General features: G+C 40.4%; 1 protein-coding gene across 1 annotated transcript in view; it reads right to left on the minus strand.

Moving 5' to 3' along the window:
• tox (thymocyte selection-associated high mobility group box) overlaps positions 1 to 15,798 on the minus strand; it is a 49,234-nt gene extending 33,436 nt beyond the window's left edge. Inside the window, exons 1-2 of the mRNA XM_053438950.1 lie at positions 15,129 to 15,798; positions 620 to 685 (exon numbers count right to left, since the gene is read on the minus strand). Of these exons, the coding sequence (XP_053294925.1) occupies positions 620 to 685; positions 15,129 to 15,233 (171 nt within the window). The 5' untranslated portion in view covers positions 15,234 to 15,798. The remainder of the gene's footprint in view (positions 1 to 619; positions 686 to 15,128) is intronic.
• Positions 15,799 to 16,401: the final 603 nt, after the last annotated feature.

A 16,401-nucleotide genomic window follows, 5' to 3' on the forward strand; every position in this document is an offset into this window, starting at 1 on the left:
TGTGGTTATACCATGACAAAATGTAGAAAAGTCCAAAGGGGGTGAATACTTATGCAAGGCACTGTATGTCACCTTTTTATCATTAGTGAGCTGGACGTTGAGTGCAGAGCTTTTTATAAGTCTTTGGTACTGAGAGAAGTTAGAAAACTTGATTTTCATCCTAACCGGTTGATCTGCAATCTGCAAAGATTTTACAGTCCACATTTTCATAAAAGGAAACTGAATTCAATTTATTAATGTTCACATGTGTAGCTTTTATATACAGTATATATTTGAATGATTCTCTTAACGGCTGTTATTTTTACATTTATAGCATGTCAGCTATTTCAGAGGTCTGTTAAGCCATCGCCACAATCTTCAGACCCAAGTTCACAGATAAAAATAAATAAAAGCTCTGTAATTTAGCTCAATATAAAGCACTGCAGAAACAAAATAAATGTGCTTTAACTTGACAACTGATGTGATTGCAAGATGTGGAACATCTAATGTTACAGTGGAAACAAAAACTTTGATTCCATTTAGAAAACAGCTCAATGCTATTACAAGCAATGAAATGCCAGGGAAACAACTTCACTTTGCACACTGTCCCTGACAATCACACACACACGTAAACACTAACCTGATTGGTGGAGGCAAAGTCAAGGCCTGCTTCTTGCATACCGAGGAACATGGTGTCCCCGTCCAGCTGGAGGGAACAAAAAGCAACAGCAACAATGTCAATAAACTATAAAACACGGCAAACACAGAACAGTCAGCAAGGAGACAATAAGTGGAGATGGAGATAACGGACCGCTGCCAGTCACTCGTGTGTGTGTTTGTGTGTGAGTGTGTGTGTGTGTGTGTGTGTGTGTGCGTTTGTGCGTGTGTGAGTGTGTGTGTGTGTGTGTGTATGTGTGTGTGTGTATCCATCTCCCTCAGAGACCAATCAATAGAGTGGTTGTCCAAAAACCTATTGGTCAGGTTAAGAACACACTCACAATGACCACTGTTTGTAGAGCCAGTAGAGGCTCTAAATATTATAATGAATAATTGATCGGCAAAAATTAAAATCTACAAAACAAATAATGAAGGGCTCTGTATACTTTCTAAAGCCTTTTAGTCAAATGATCGTTTACAGTATTTATGATCTCAGACGTCATAATCCACTGTTGCTTCATTGTGTGGTATTCCTGTGTTGCATTTCCTATATTTACAACAGTAGAAGTGTGGGGGCCATGAGTTATTCATAAATGACTGCCCTCAATCAGGGTAATAAAACGCTGACAGATTGGATGGATATCTTACAGCCTAAACTAATTCCAGATGAACTCACAGAGAGAATCTCACAGTACCTTGTTCACATGGGATGACACAGAATTGGATAATAACTCAGATTACAGGGTCTCCACACTTATTAAAATCTCTGTGAAGTCATGTTTAATGTTAAGTGAGAGACAAATGTAATGTAACAACTGATTTGCTCAATTTCTGTTGTGGCCATCTTTCTCTCCTAATCTGACTTTACATAATGTCATGTAACTGAAATTACACTTTCCTGATGGTTAATGTTCAGCTTTTGGGTCTTTGCTTTTCTTGGTATTTATATTGTGTATATTGTTATTTGACACATGCTATAGTAGTTAAATTGTATTTGTTTCAGCTCAGTGAATTTAACAAGGTGTGGCAAAATATCAGAACACCTTTTGATTTGTGGCCCTCGTATTATCTTAAATTTGAAAACAGTTATATCAGCTGCTATAACCTTTACAAGTCAAACCTCAGAACCGACAAGAGGAAAGCAAAAATATTTGGGTCCATAAAACATATTCAAGTAACAATGGTGACCTGGGGACATAATCACCGTCCTGACAAACAACTAACACAAGAACGTTTGAACAGGTGGGTACACACACACACAGGTGGACAGACACGTGTAACTGCCCTATCCATTTGCCAGCTGCTGGGGTAATATGCAAATGAGGTGTAGGTTTACAGAGTCAACAGAAAGCCAAAACACTGTCGCAATCGACTTAACACACACACACATGTTGTACTTCTATCTCAGTGAGGACACTCATCGACATAATACATTCACTAGCCCCTTACCCTAACCTTAACCATCCAAACTAAATGCCTAACCCTAACCCTTACCCTAATTTAAACCTAATTCTAACCCTAAAACAAAATCGTAACCCTCAAACACCCAATTGAAAAATAAGGACAGATCAAAATGTCCTCCATTCTAAAAAAGTCCTCACTCTGTAGGGTCTGTGCTTAAAATGGTCCTCACAAAGATGTAAGTAAATAAATAAACAGACACAGACACAACCTGCACTGGTTTACTCATTATAAGCAAGTTTGTCAGCATGTGATCAGGTGAGACATTGTTGATAAGCTTGATTTTTTGGGATCCAAATCTATTTTAAGAGCTTTTCAACATGATCTTATGTCACCTTTCAGATAATATTTGTTCTGATATCCTACAATAAGAACATACTGACCACTATAGTTTACACTGCAGAGTAACTGAAGCTGTCTTACCACAAACTCATGTGTCCCACATTACACAATGTCCCAGATTTCCCCCGAATTAACCCTACATAAAACATATAAAATGTGTTACCACAATATTGTGTTTTAAAGTTTGTTCTCATCCAGTTTTGACATGTGCAATGATTGTTTGACCCTAAGTGGGATGTGTGCCTGTATGATATTCTGTCATCTTGTTTAGGAGGCATTTTTTAACAGCTGAGGTAGTGTGTAAATATTTTCTTTGTACTACTTACTGTTCCACCTTGTATAAACAGCCGTTTAAAAAATGTATATAAACACTGCACATCCTTTTAAAAACTCATGACATATTTTACATAGAACATGATCTTAATATAGGCATGATGATGCAGGTGGAACCGCCATCATTCTGTTTGGACTATAGCTTTATTGACATTTATTTCCCATTTAATAAATGAGTCAATATTCAGTGGGCCACACTTTAGCTTCATTCTGAGACAGGAGGGAGCACCTATGGTCTAGATGTTGGGGCTTTATGTATAAAGGTGTTTGTATAAATGTTTTTTTCGGTCAATCAGTGCAACTATTGTACAAGACAATAATAGAAAAATAACAGTTTGCGTCAATGTGCATGTCAAACCTTACAGTAAGATAACTTGACCAGACCAAATTCTCCCCTCTCTGACTTCATGGCCTGTCTCTCTCTCCCTCCCTGGCTGTTTTATCTATATATGTGTGCGTGTGTGCGTGTGTGTGCGTGTGTGTGTGTGTGCATGTGCGTGTGTGTGGGCAAAGCAAAGGTTTGAATAACAAGCAGCCAGCTAAGTGGATCAGGGTGGAAGAAGGGGGAAGAAAGGGGGAGAGAGACTATTAGGATGAAGGACAAAGGAAAAGAGAGAAATACAGTGTATTGAGGAAAGAAAAGGGAACAGAGATAGAGAAAAGAGAGGTAGAGAGAAATTACATATGCAGTTTACAATAGGATGGAGAAAACACTCCAAAAGGAATTAAAAAGGAGAGAGAGAGTGATACTATAGCTGGATTCACAGCAACCGGGTGGGGGTTTAACTATTCATTGAGGAGAAGCAGAAGGCAAGAGCTTTGATTGGTCCCCTTGGTAGCATCGCATTTCCGGCAGACTTGCCGCCATTTTTTAATTGAGTTGAAGAACAAACACGGACGACGTCATTCTTTTCCTCATTGCAGTTCTTCAAGAAAAAGTGATGCTGTGTAACATCTATCCGCTCCAACTCCAACATGATCTGCTAAACACTCAGCAGAGAATTTGTAGATAATGGACCATAAACCGGAGGACATTCAACACCAGCATAGAAACTTTACCACCACTAGCGTTTCAGCGGTGTAATGGCAGCTGGACTCACACACATCTGTGCTTAGGCTACATGGCGTGCGTACCTACGCTGTAGATTTGTCGCAGAAGCATGAATTGGGCTTAACACGTGAGGCTGTAAACAAATGCAGGTGATCCAAGCAGCAGAGTTATAAATATGTAAATTATTGCCTCTCTTTGCTTCAGAAGGCTGTTCCACCTCTCACGGAGAATTTGTGCAATCTCAAATTATTTTCATTACTCAATGGAACAAAGAAAAAAGAAGATTTAAAACTAGAATTCTGAATTGCAGATGCTTCAAAGAAAGATAAAATGTTTTATAGTAAACGTTCTAAAGTCAAAAACTCTCCTCAAGTAAGCCTATGTTACAGAGGGAAACATGAAATCTCATCAAGTTGCTGTGTTTGAGTAAATGTGTCAAGACACCTGCTTATTGTAATTATTAATGATTTTGGTTGGTGTGTGAAACTAGTTGTGTAGAACTGGAATGAATGGATTTCTATTGACTCAGTATCAGGGGACATAATTCAACTTATTAGCTTTAATTCAACAAGCAATTGTTTTGTCTGTCTTATCTCTGTCACAATGAGAACAACATAAACCACTGTAAATAATTTTAAGTTTGTTCACCTTCGAAACGTCTCCCTGCTATGTAAAGTTTCGCTATAATTTTACGTTTTATAAGTTTTGAACACTTAAAATGTATATAGTTTTAATTCTTAAACAATGCATGATGGGAATTGAACTACTTCAAGTAAAACAAGCTGACGCCAATATAATCAATCTTTCATTTAGATATCTTCATTCAAATAATTTGCGTCCATTCCATTCAATTCCTTTATTGCCATTGTACAGTGTAATTATGTGTCCCAGTGGTACCAAAAACACTTCAGGGAGAGGAAAGCTTTTGTGTCTGTGCAAACTGCAATTGTCATGGCCTCTGCATCATATCAATAAATTAAGCTTACAGACTTAATATTTTTGATTCATGACCTTCATTATTTGAACAAGAAGCTTAAAACAAAACTGTTTTGAGACTGACAAGCTGATATTTTAATGTTAATCATGAAATGACATAATTTTTGTGTGTTATTAGTTGGTCGAGTAAAGATACACACCTTTCTAGAATCAGAAAGCTCACAAACATAAAGGGCCAGCAATTCATGCTGGCGACTAGCTTTACAGCTCAGCATCTCTCACGGTCTCCAGCTCTCCCATGTGTCTCTCGTCACTCAGACCTGAGTGCGTCTTCGTGGCTGTCCTTTTATCTCTGAGTGACCCTGAGGCAGCTCAGCCACTGCCTTTAATACCTGAGGATCAATCAGCTAATAGCTCTTACCTGCGCTGGTACAGGTGAAGGTGTTCTCCCAGACCCCTCCACTCCACAGACATATTGTGAGTTACAAATCAGGACCCTTCTATGCTGCTACCCATTGTTAAGCTAACTCCTGGCAACTACTTTTTAGCACAAAACTACTGCATGCTCATATCATTTTCTCAAGATGATCAGATAAGTCGTATCCGACTTTACATGGGTGGACAGCAGACTCAGAGCCTAGCAGAATAAATTGTTCTCAATTTAACTCACTCAGACATTTGATAGTTTCTAACTTCATGCGAAAACGTTCTTTATGCTCCTGTAACAGCACAGAGATGATCTGTTTAAATGTAGATAGAAGTGTTTTTGGTCCCCTCTCTGACGACAGACACTTTTCATTTTAAGTAATTGCGGCTCCAGAGTAGCTAGCCTTATATGGCAACCTTTAGGCAGTGATATTCTAATGATCATGCAGGTGAGAGAAGAAGAATCCTGCATAAAGTCCTGTACTTGCAAAAAAACGTTATCAAGTGTACAACATTTCAATCCTACTTTTTTGGGGGAAAGTACATGACAGTGTAAGGGATTCCTCTTCTCTCTCCTGCATGTGCTTCTTTCTCCTGAGCACCTGTCCTCTGTTTTTTTGACGGTGTGCATTGGCCTTTTCAGCGTTGTTTTATGCTAATGATCACAGATTCATAGCTCCAAATAAACCGGTTTTAAATCAGTATTCAAATGTAAAACGTTAGAGAGGCATGATATAAAAATACCAAAATGTTCTTGCATGAGGCTCTTTTTTGTAGGCTAAGATAGCAGTAAAAGTCTGACAGTCCCTACTGTATACACAGGACAAAAGTAGCAGTTCAATCACAGATAAGCAGAAAACTCCAAGTCATTGTCTATGAAGGCAGAAAGAACATTTCAGCATAAACAAGTTTACACCTTTCAATTTTGGCAATTTTTTTTCATTTATAATAATAATAATAATTCATCATTTATAATGTAGGATCGTTAACAAAGGCAGTGCGTTAAAAAATTGCGACAACTCCCAAATAATGCCTCAGGAACTGATCCCATCTCTTCCACCACAAGTTAATTGATCCGAGCCATTGTCACTAATAAAGTACACACGGAACAATGCAGCGATGATTGCAGTATGTGATTTGACTGCAATATGTTTGTTTTGGAAACGAAATCCTGATAATTAGTCTCTTCTGGCAGGAATCTACTTCTGCCCATCTGTTCGTTTTGGCAACCCCACCACCACCAACCAGGGGGTCCCTCGGTGCTTCGTCCCCTCAATTAAACCAAATGAAACACCTTCAGCCACATCGGCACACGTGCAACAGTGCTGCACGTTACCCAATTGAGGGTGTACGTTGGGCAGTGGGTGGTGTTGTGGAGAGTCTGGCTTGATGTTCTGTTACGGGAATGACAGCCAACACAGACAGACGGACGGACAGATTGACTGGTTGTTGTTCTCATAGATAATTAGATGAGATGCCGACACTTTGGCCGGTAAGAAAACTGTATGAGGAGACAATAGCAGTATGTGATACTCCCAAAAACCACTGGAGGGGGAACAAAGGATAAGATAATAACGTATCTGTAGTCAATTGGAAATCCTTTAAAATAAAATGAATTATCTTAAAGGGGACATACTATGAAAATTCCACTTTTATAGTGCTTCTACACGTTAGTTTGGGTAACTGGCATGTCTACTGTCCCAAAAACTCTGGAAAAAATCAACTACCGCGATTTGTTGTGGTTCCTCTATGTCAAAAACGATACGCTAGAGTGTGTCGAATGGGATTACGACACGAATTGACGTCACAGTCTCGCTACATGGCCTTGCCCCCCTCCGGAGGCGGAGGTCTGGCGGAGGAGCAGAGCCGGCGTCCGTGGTAAGTTACGAGCCACAGCCCCCTCCTTAGCTCGGGGCGGCGGGTGTTAGCTGGGAAGCTAGCCGGGGGGGAAGCTAACCAGCCGGGGAGCGGGTTGAGAGGCGGAGGTCTGGCGGAGGAGCAGAGCCGGCGGCCGGGGTAAGTTACAAGCCACAGCCCCCTCCTCAGCTCGGGGCGTTCCTGTCACAATGCTCTGGCTCGCTGGGTGCTGTCCTCGGGCTGCTGGCTCCACATAAGCGGTTCGCTGCTGGTGGACGTGTCGGTGTTAGCTCCGGGGACGTGCCGGTGAGGGGACCGTGTCTCTGCCACTGCGGACACTTAGATGTCTTACGGGTAGCAGCAGCGAGCTAACGCTAGCTTATTGCTAGTTTGTGTTTAAAGTTGCAGCACTTTCTGGAATGGTTGCTTGTGAATGTGTTTACAGCAGTATTGCAGGGATATGTGGCACCCCACCCTGGAAGCAGCTTGTGTGTGTTAGTGGTGCCCCGGGCATGCAGCAGGTATACATAGAAAACAATGCACTCGGAGGCTAACCCGAGTCGTAGCTTCTGTGTGTGTCTGTATTGGTTAGAAAATAGCACCGGAACGTGTTCCAGGACCCCCCCCCCCCCCCCCCGGTCTCCGGCTTCATTGTACCTGTGCTTTGGCGCTCGCTCAGCGGACAGCCTATCCTGCGATGCCCGGGCGGCGAAGCGGAGGAGGAGGAGGGGGGGAAAGAGCTGCGCCTTATAACTTTTGTGGCCCGTACAGATTTGCTCCACGCACCCCGAGCTGCACGAACCAGTGCCTCAGTCGCTCTCTTTAAAATAAACTCATAACCGGGGTTTTAAGTGCATTTCGCCGCAAAAGTTGCAGCAGTGTTAGCCTCCAGAGCTGTAGCCCCTTGGTGTAGAGAGGATTATTCTGCACAGTAGAATGGACCATCCTGCTTTTTCCGTGGCTAGTCGCCAGCAATCATCATAAGTTAACTCAGCCAACTCACGTGGAGCAGATTTATTACTACTACAACATAAAGTATGTGCCGTGCATACACGAGCACCGATGAGAAGAGGGTGTGATGATAATAAACTGTCCCCCAAGGTGACTCTGAATCACAGCTTTGGGTTGGAGGCAGGCTTTATGAAGGCCTGTATGAGAAGTGGAGGCCTAAAGCTTCTGCAGATTTTTTGGTGCGTTTTTCTAATTAGTCCTTATTAAAGTTTGGAGTAATACATCATTTAAATGTTAACTTTGTGTTGGCTTTTTGTCGAAATTGAGATACATTTCCTTCAGAAGTAATGATAACGTTGGAAGGTGGCTGCAGTCAAAGCATGGATTCACCCGAAGAGCAAGCTAAAGCGTAAAAAATCGCCCACCAACTATAGGTCACCAATAGGCGGACCGCAGTCCAGATCCAGAACTTGCCGCTGTTTTGCGGACACAAACCTATAATAAGATTTTGATGGAGCGTTTTTATTTTAACCTGCGCAGCTTTTTTCGTCCTTATAGTAGTAAATTCTGGCAGCATATGGTAGACGTTATTTCTCTCACTTCAGACTGGGCTGGTTTTTGTTGGGGAATAATGCCCTGCAGTGCATACTTTGTCTCATGCTATATTTGTTTGTATTAAAGAGAAGATGTTTAAATAAATATAAATTACATAAGTTTTACGTATTCATTTTTGATCAACTCATTATAATATTGATCGAGTAATAGAAACTCATCGTTAGATTAATCGATTAAAAAATAATCTATAGGTTTATCGATTATTTGCTCTATGCTAATTTTCAGCGCTCCGTTCTCTTTCTCTATGGACCATAATGTCTTTACTAACCACACACACCTCTTTTTTTCAGCTTCAGTTGCGATATGCAATATAGTTCTTTCCCTCTCGTAACATCTGTTTCACTCTTTAATCTGTATGCCTGTCACTTGGAATCTGTTGCTTATGAGAGGGACCTTTGTGCACTCGCATGTGCACCCCCGTTACCACCATAGATTGAATTAATTCTGTGCGCTGGAAGCTTTATTTTGGTTTGTATCTGTAATTTTGAAAGGCAGGATACCATGTGTGAAATAGAAATCCTGTTACAACAGGCATTTTTCCCACAGCAGACATTTTGACAGGTCACAGTAGTGTAAATGCAGGTGCAACAAGCATTGATAATGGCTTTGTACTATTTTTCTACAATGGCATGTCAAAAATGCCTCTGTGACAAAGGCATCTAATAATTTTCCACTTGGAAAGAAAACAAACTTCTCGTCTCCCAGCTACGTTTTATTTTATTTGTCCGTTTTTATCATACAGGTTAATATAGCATTAATTTAAAAGTGTCCCAGCTTTAAACCATTTTTCTTTTCACTAAGTACTTCAGTTTTGTCTGCCATCCCACAATACTTTGAGAAGCAAATTTAAAAGCATCCCAGAGTAAATGAAGAAAACTTTGGTCTTGCTGATGCACCCTGCTCAGTGGGTTTCTCCATAAAACTGAAACCATGGGTCCAAAAGTCTGAGGCCACACATGGAAAACTGGGCTCAGACTTTCAAGCTATCAATTTAAAATGATGATGATACCACACCAGAGCTATACACATATCTGAGTCCAGTTTAAACAGCATACCCACTAAGCTAATCCTATGATTTGCATGATTTGAAAACAAGTCATGACTTCAGATGAAGTGACCTCTTGACTCATCACAGCACTGGTTTAGATCCAGATCACAAGATTATGGCTTCTAATTCTTATTGGTCTAGATTTTATTTCCCTACATTTTCTCATCCTTTTCACTCGTACAATTTATTTGCTTTTTTGCTTTTCTCCACTCTGTATTCTCCTTTTATTCACTAACGCCAGATCCACAAAAATAAAATGAAAAAGATCTCTAACTATATTAACGCACCTGAATCACAGCACATGAACGTTCACAAACACTGGGCAGTGTAAATTGTCTATCCTGCAGTTGCTTGCTTAGTTGTATAAAATGCTATGAACAAGGAAGATCAATGGTAACAGCAAAACTGATGTGTTTTAAAACAAAAAGGTGGTAGTGTGGACGTAGCCTAAGGCCTACTTCTGTGCTGCCTGTTCTCTTTCTATTTGCTTTAGAAATACCTCACCCAGCTTTCACAGTCATCATGTTTACATTAGGCGCTCTCTCACTCTACCCGTCCCTCTTGCACCCGACCCTTCCTCTCCCGCTCTCCCAGATTCATCCTTCCCATTCTTGTCCCTCTCTATTTTTGTCTACTTTCTGTACGGCTATAAGTTCAGTAAATAGTTGATGCATTTAAATGGCTACACCATAAATACGTGTATAATTTCATAAAGATGCCAAAGTCGCCTCACAAGATTACAGCAGGGGACATCTTATTCACCTCTGGTATTAAGTGTATTGCTCATATTCGTGTCTGTGGACACTCATTGTGAGCACTGTCACCCAATCAGGGCTCAGAATGGCTCATCCATCCAGCCGTTCACAAGTATCACAAACAGTGACATTGTGCTGACTGCTGGCCACAGAGACACCTCCTCTGACACTTCAGTCATGAGGAGTTTCATTGTCAATGGTAGTATTAACAAGAAAAGACACAGAAAGAGTGGATGTGTCCTGCAGTACAAACTGTTGGAGAAATAAAAGCAGAGCCATCTGATATTTAAGGTACAATCTAACTAATGTCACATCCTGTTACCAATACAACGAAAGGTTGATGTGGGTTCCTTCAATGTACATACATATATGTTACATGGATCTTAAAGGGCCACTCAGTGATCCATTTGGTCAAAAGAACAAAATATTTAAAGAAATTAATATATATCAAATCTATAACCAACTGCACCAACTCAACAGCAGTGACTATGGGCAGTAAAAAGAGAGAGGGAGAGGATATGCTGGCTCTGGTATGGTCTCTGCCATAAAAACAGTGAAATATTTTTAACATTAATGATGTTCATGATCTGCATGGTCCTTTAGAGTTTAAATTCTGAAGAATAGACTTGTGTGACACTAAATTTGAAAGGGTCCTGTTTAATACAAAGATTATTTCTTCAAAACTGTCTTCTGCTAATTACATTTATATACAACTACTTAGTAGGAACTTATTTTCATTACCGATTCATGTGCTAATAAATCAAGTAACTGATCCAATTAATTTTGTTTGTCTATAAGCGATCAGAACACTATTGCGGTTACAGTTACAATACTGTAATGTATTTATTACAGCCCAATGTGACGTTATCTCATGATGTGAATTGTGCGACCAACAAAATCGTCAGTTTTTATACAGTTAAGATCAAACAAAGCAACAAATTATTAAAAGGCTGGAATCATACAATGTTTTTGCCCAAATATATTATGATTAATGGATTATCAACAGTTTATGTTGATAATCAGTAGCTGACAGACTCTCTGTTTTTCCACTCATGGTTTGAAAGGGCAGACATCACTGTTTCCTACATGATGTGTCAGTACAATGGTTGGTATAGTTACTGCCATGTTTTGTTCCACACACAATACAAGGGAGGAGGTCAGGGTGAATGGTCGATGTACAAAGGGCTCAGCACCAGATTTATGTAATTGTAATAAGAGTAAGTAGTCGTCCCTAACTTCCCTCACCCTCGATAACTTTATGGTGTTGTCAATTTGCTTTTTAATTGGTTCAAAACCTATAGCAGAGGCCAAAACCTTAACTTCGGCATAATTGGAGATTTTTCTGGTTTTGAATAATGTTGGAAACATTTTGGATAGTGTAAGTTCACAGGACAACAAAATATTTACCAAAGGTGTAGTTGTTTTTAAAATTTTTAATGAAGAATTGTTAAATGTTCTATCTTTAAATGAAGTGTGCAAACAGTGGTGGGATCTGAGTATATTCTGGGAGCACTGGAATTTCTCTGTTTAGGTGAGATGGAAAATGTAGACCACTATAGGCATTACATCTTTACATTCACACATCTGTCAGGCATGCCTCTCTCTCTCTCTCTCTCTCTCTCTCTCTCACACACCCTTTTATATACATCCCCTGTCTGTATTTTCCCCCTCCCTCTGTTCCCCGACACAGTAATATGATCAGGCCGACAGAGCTGTGAATCTAAAGACACTGAAATATAGCGCAAACCATAGTGGCTCCGGCCCCACCCCCACTTCTCTCTCTCTCTCTCTCTCTCTCTCTCTCTCTCTCTCTCTCTCTCTCTCTCTCTCTCTCTCTCTCTCTCTTTTAATCAATCTGAATTTGTGTGGATGACAATGATAACACATTATCAGTTCCAACAACAGTCTTATAACTGGAATATGTTCAAGCAGGAAGGAGATAAAATAGGATTATTCTGCGTCATTATGTCTGATCTACAAAATAACAAAATGGATGACATTTAGCTAACTTTTTTATTATTATTATTATTATTATAACTTGTCATTTGGCTGACGCTTTTGTCCAAAGCGACATTTATGAGGGGCCATTTAGGGTTCAATATCTTGCCAAGGACACTTCGGCATGCAGATGGGGAAAAATGGGGATGGAACCGGCAACCTTCTTGTTTGAGAACGACCACTCTACCCCCTAGGCCACACCGCCCCCAACTTTAGGATGTTGAGGGAATCTCTCTCTCTCTCTCTCTCTCTCTCTCTCTCTCTCTCTCTCTCTCTCTCTCTCTCTCTCTCTCTCTCTCTCTCTCTCCCTCTCTCTCCCTCTCTCTCCCTCTCTCTCTCTCTCTCTCTCATCTACATCATCCCTACCCCCAACAACCGTCCTACTACCTCTCTCCAGTCCCTACCCCCAACCATAGAGCTCTCTTGCTCTCTCTCCCACACTCTACATCTCCGGCCTCTCTCTCTTTCTCTCTCTGAAACAAATACGCTCCCTTACGAAACTCATGATTCTGAGGGTAGAGCATTTCAATGCTTCATGTTAGATTCACAGCTAAAAATCATCAGATTGATATATATAGTACAGATAATTCAGTCTTTCACTGTTTAATAAAAAGAGGTCATGAAAATTAAACACAAAAAACTATGATGTTGCTAACAAAGATGTTAATGTCATATTTGGGTTAATGCTCAACCAGCATGTAGTGAGGTCAAACTCCAAACTACATACTGCCTGTATGCAGTATTTACCACTAGCGCATACCTCTGCCAAGGCCAACCAATCCAACACATCGGTCCTGTTCTTATAATAGAAAGATAAACACAAAAGGTATAGTCGTTTCATAATTTGAATTTAAACTGTAAAAACTCGTAGATCTCAACACCATACATTTGATATTTTATATCAAGATCCAAACATTAGGACTTCCAGGGAGGTTATATTTTCAGCCCTGTCTAATTGTCAGCAGGATTACACAAAAACAACTACGGATTTTACCCAAACTTGGTAGAAGGATGGGACATGGGCCAAGAAAGAACACATTACATCCAGGGTTCCAGACAAAGATCCAGGATTTATTTTCACATATTCTTAGGGAATAATTCATGTATTTGATAAAAAAATTATTCTGGCATATTAAAGGAACTCATATTTATGAGTGCATGAAATTTGCCGCAGATCCAAATAAAAATCCAGATCATGTGAATTTTATGACCGGACTGCTGAGCCTGGGAGGAGGCATGCACTCTATTAAGTGCCTCGTTTCAGTAGAATATTGAAGAAGAAAATCGGGAAAATTGCCAAAGAAATCCACATTTGTGCCCCGTCGCGGATCACACCATTCTAGAGATGCCTCTACACAAGTTTTTTCCCTTTTTTTGTTTTTACAGTGGTAGCATCTCGGTTTTCTATGTACATGGCATTGTTGCAGACTTTTCTTTATTCCACTAAAAAACACTAGTTACATGTATAGGGGGGAAAAACTGTCGAACAACAGGACATTAAAACATACTACACTCCCAAGAACCTGTTTAAAAGTAGATCTAAGTTGGAACTTTGTTTGAATAAAAGTCAGAGTAAGATGTCTGGGTACCTTCAACACCCGCTGGCAGACAGTTTTTTTACCCAGGGTTTTGGGTAAAACTAATTGTCCATGCTTCTGTAATTGCACGGCATTGTCACTGTTTACAGTTCTTCTGAGACTCCGTTCATTCAAACAGTGAGAGAGATGGTTTAAGATTTTAAGCAGCTAGTAAAAGAAAGAAAGGGTTTAGTGTGTCCCTGCAGTGTGAACTCAGTGGAATAGGTAAATATACCAACACAAGTTAGAGTAGAGCCCCTGGTTCACCTGGTAGTGTACATTTAATTAACCCTCCGGGCATGATGAGAAGTACCACACATCTATACAGTCAGATCTATATAAATATTATCTGATCCTCTTTAAGTTAACATCCTTGCTTCTTGTACAAATGTATAACTCGTTGTCTGTTTAATCTTCTTATGATTTTCTTTTACACGCCTTAGCATCAAAATAAATGTACATAAAACTGATGACCGAGCATGATTACTGTTAGCTAAGAATTTTTTAAGCGATATTATTAAAAGTGAAAATGCAAATGCAACGTGTCTGCTCCATTTAATTGTGCTAAGATTGAAGAGAGGTTAATCATCTGTCTTTGACTCTGCTAGCTGCACTCATCATCTGTTTGCATATGTTTCTGAAGTGTTTCTGACCCTGACCTTGCTTTCTGGGGGCAGAAAGACAGCAGAGCATCCCACACACCAATGTAAGTATCACAGAGCAGGTATGATGTGCTGCTGGGAATTCGAGTAAACATCAACTAATTCGTAAATCATAACTCCTTTATTAGTACTTACAACGTGGAGCATATTTAAACCACTAGTACTAAGTTTTAATTACAGCTGTTGTTCATGTATCATGAATGGAATTAGATCATGTGTATCATCTAGTGAGTGAGTGGCTCTGGTGCGAATAAAGCCACTTGGGGGGGGGGGGGGGGGGGGGGGTTCAGTTACCTTCATTAGCTGCTTTAATTAACTGTAGCCTAATAAATAAATTAATTACCACTTAATTTGACTGAGCAGAACAGATGAATGCACAGCGAGGCTGGTTAAAGTAGCACAAAGGTGACTTTCATCACAGCACAATGGGAAACAGACAAGGTTTCAACAGAATATTTGCTTCTGTCGTTCCGGTCTTACCTTGTTGTTGCCATAGGCCGGGTCCTGGTAGGAGAGCTGCCCGAGCCTGGTGTGGCTTGACACGGCCAGGGGCTGAGGAGGAGGTGGGTAAACTGTCACATCCATGGCTGACAATACATCCACTTCTCCTGCGCTGAACTCTGCTTCCGAGTTTCTTTCTACTCTGTCGGCAAACAATGAGCTACTATCTATTGTATTTGTTCATAAAGATATAGTGGAGCTTTTCAGCGAGTCCTGCAGCTACAACCACGTAATAAAATGCGGGTTTCACGCGGATGAGGCCGGTATAAAGCGAACTCAAAAAGTCGCTGAAGTTTAGGCTGATGCTCTTCTCTCCACGCCGGCTATCATGCTCCGTTGGCCGCTGCTCTGGGGAGCAAACTTCCCGTTAAACGCACTTCTTTGATACGAACACTGCGCTGTAAAAACCTAACCGGTTTCCGCTGCTTTGTTACAGACTCTCTGTGTTCACTAGCCGGTGCGTGTTTCGGTTTGGACCCTGTCTGTGCTGCTGTGCCGTTCTGTGCTCCTCCACTGCCGCTGCGCGTCTGCTCCGTGCCGCGGCTGCTCCGGACCAGCAGGTATACAAAGAGCTGCTCCGTCAAGCCAGCGGCACACAGTGAGCAGCAGGGTCGGATGTGTGTCTTCTCGCAAAATAAAAGCTCGAGTTATGTCGGGAGGGAAAAAATAAGAGCAGGGGAAGAACAAAGCAGCTCATACAAACACGGTGAAGTCATCTTTTCATTAATAACGTAAGAAGCACGACTTTCAAATATATATTTCGGGAGCCCTCCACAGTGGATGAGAGTAGTTGGGACACTAAACTATCTTTTAATTCCCGGAAGAGCTCAATAGCACAATGTGCTCCATCTAGAGGTCTAGTTAGGTGTTATTGTTTCAACTCGATTCATTGTTTATTTTATCTTTTTTGCATTATTCACATTTTTTATTTTACCTGTCTTTCTTAATATTTGCTTGTAGTAACGTATTCATTTACAACTATGAACATATTTTCTTGTCAGATATACATGTTTGTCTCTCTGTGTTTTTTTATTTAGATTAATTTTTTTATTATTTATTATTAATTTCAATTGAGGTGCCTATATTGGCTCGGCTTGGCTTTGACCTTTTGATCATCAGTCAAATTTAAATAGTAAGTGTATTGATGTGTATACGTGTGTATCAAAAGTGTACTGATGTATCTAAATCCTCAGAGACCATTAAAGTCATTGTGTGTCACAAAGTCTTTGGTTAAATGTGTCCATGCAGATCC

The sequence above is a fragment of the Pleuronectes platessa genome, chromosome 13 (genome assembly GCF_947347685.1).
Source record: "Pleuronectes platessa chromosome 13, fPlePla1.1, whole genome shotgun sequence".
NCBI lineage: Eukaryota > Metazoa > Chordata > Actinopteri > Pleuronectiformes > Pleuronectidae > Pleuronectes > Pleuronectes platessa.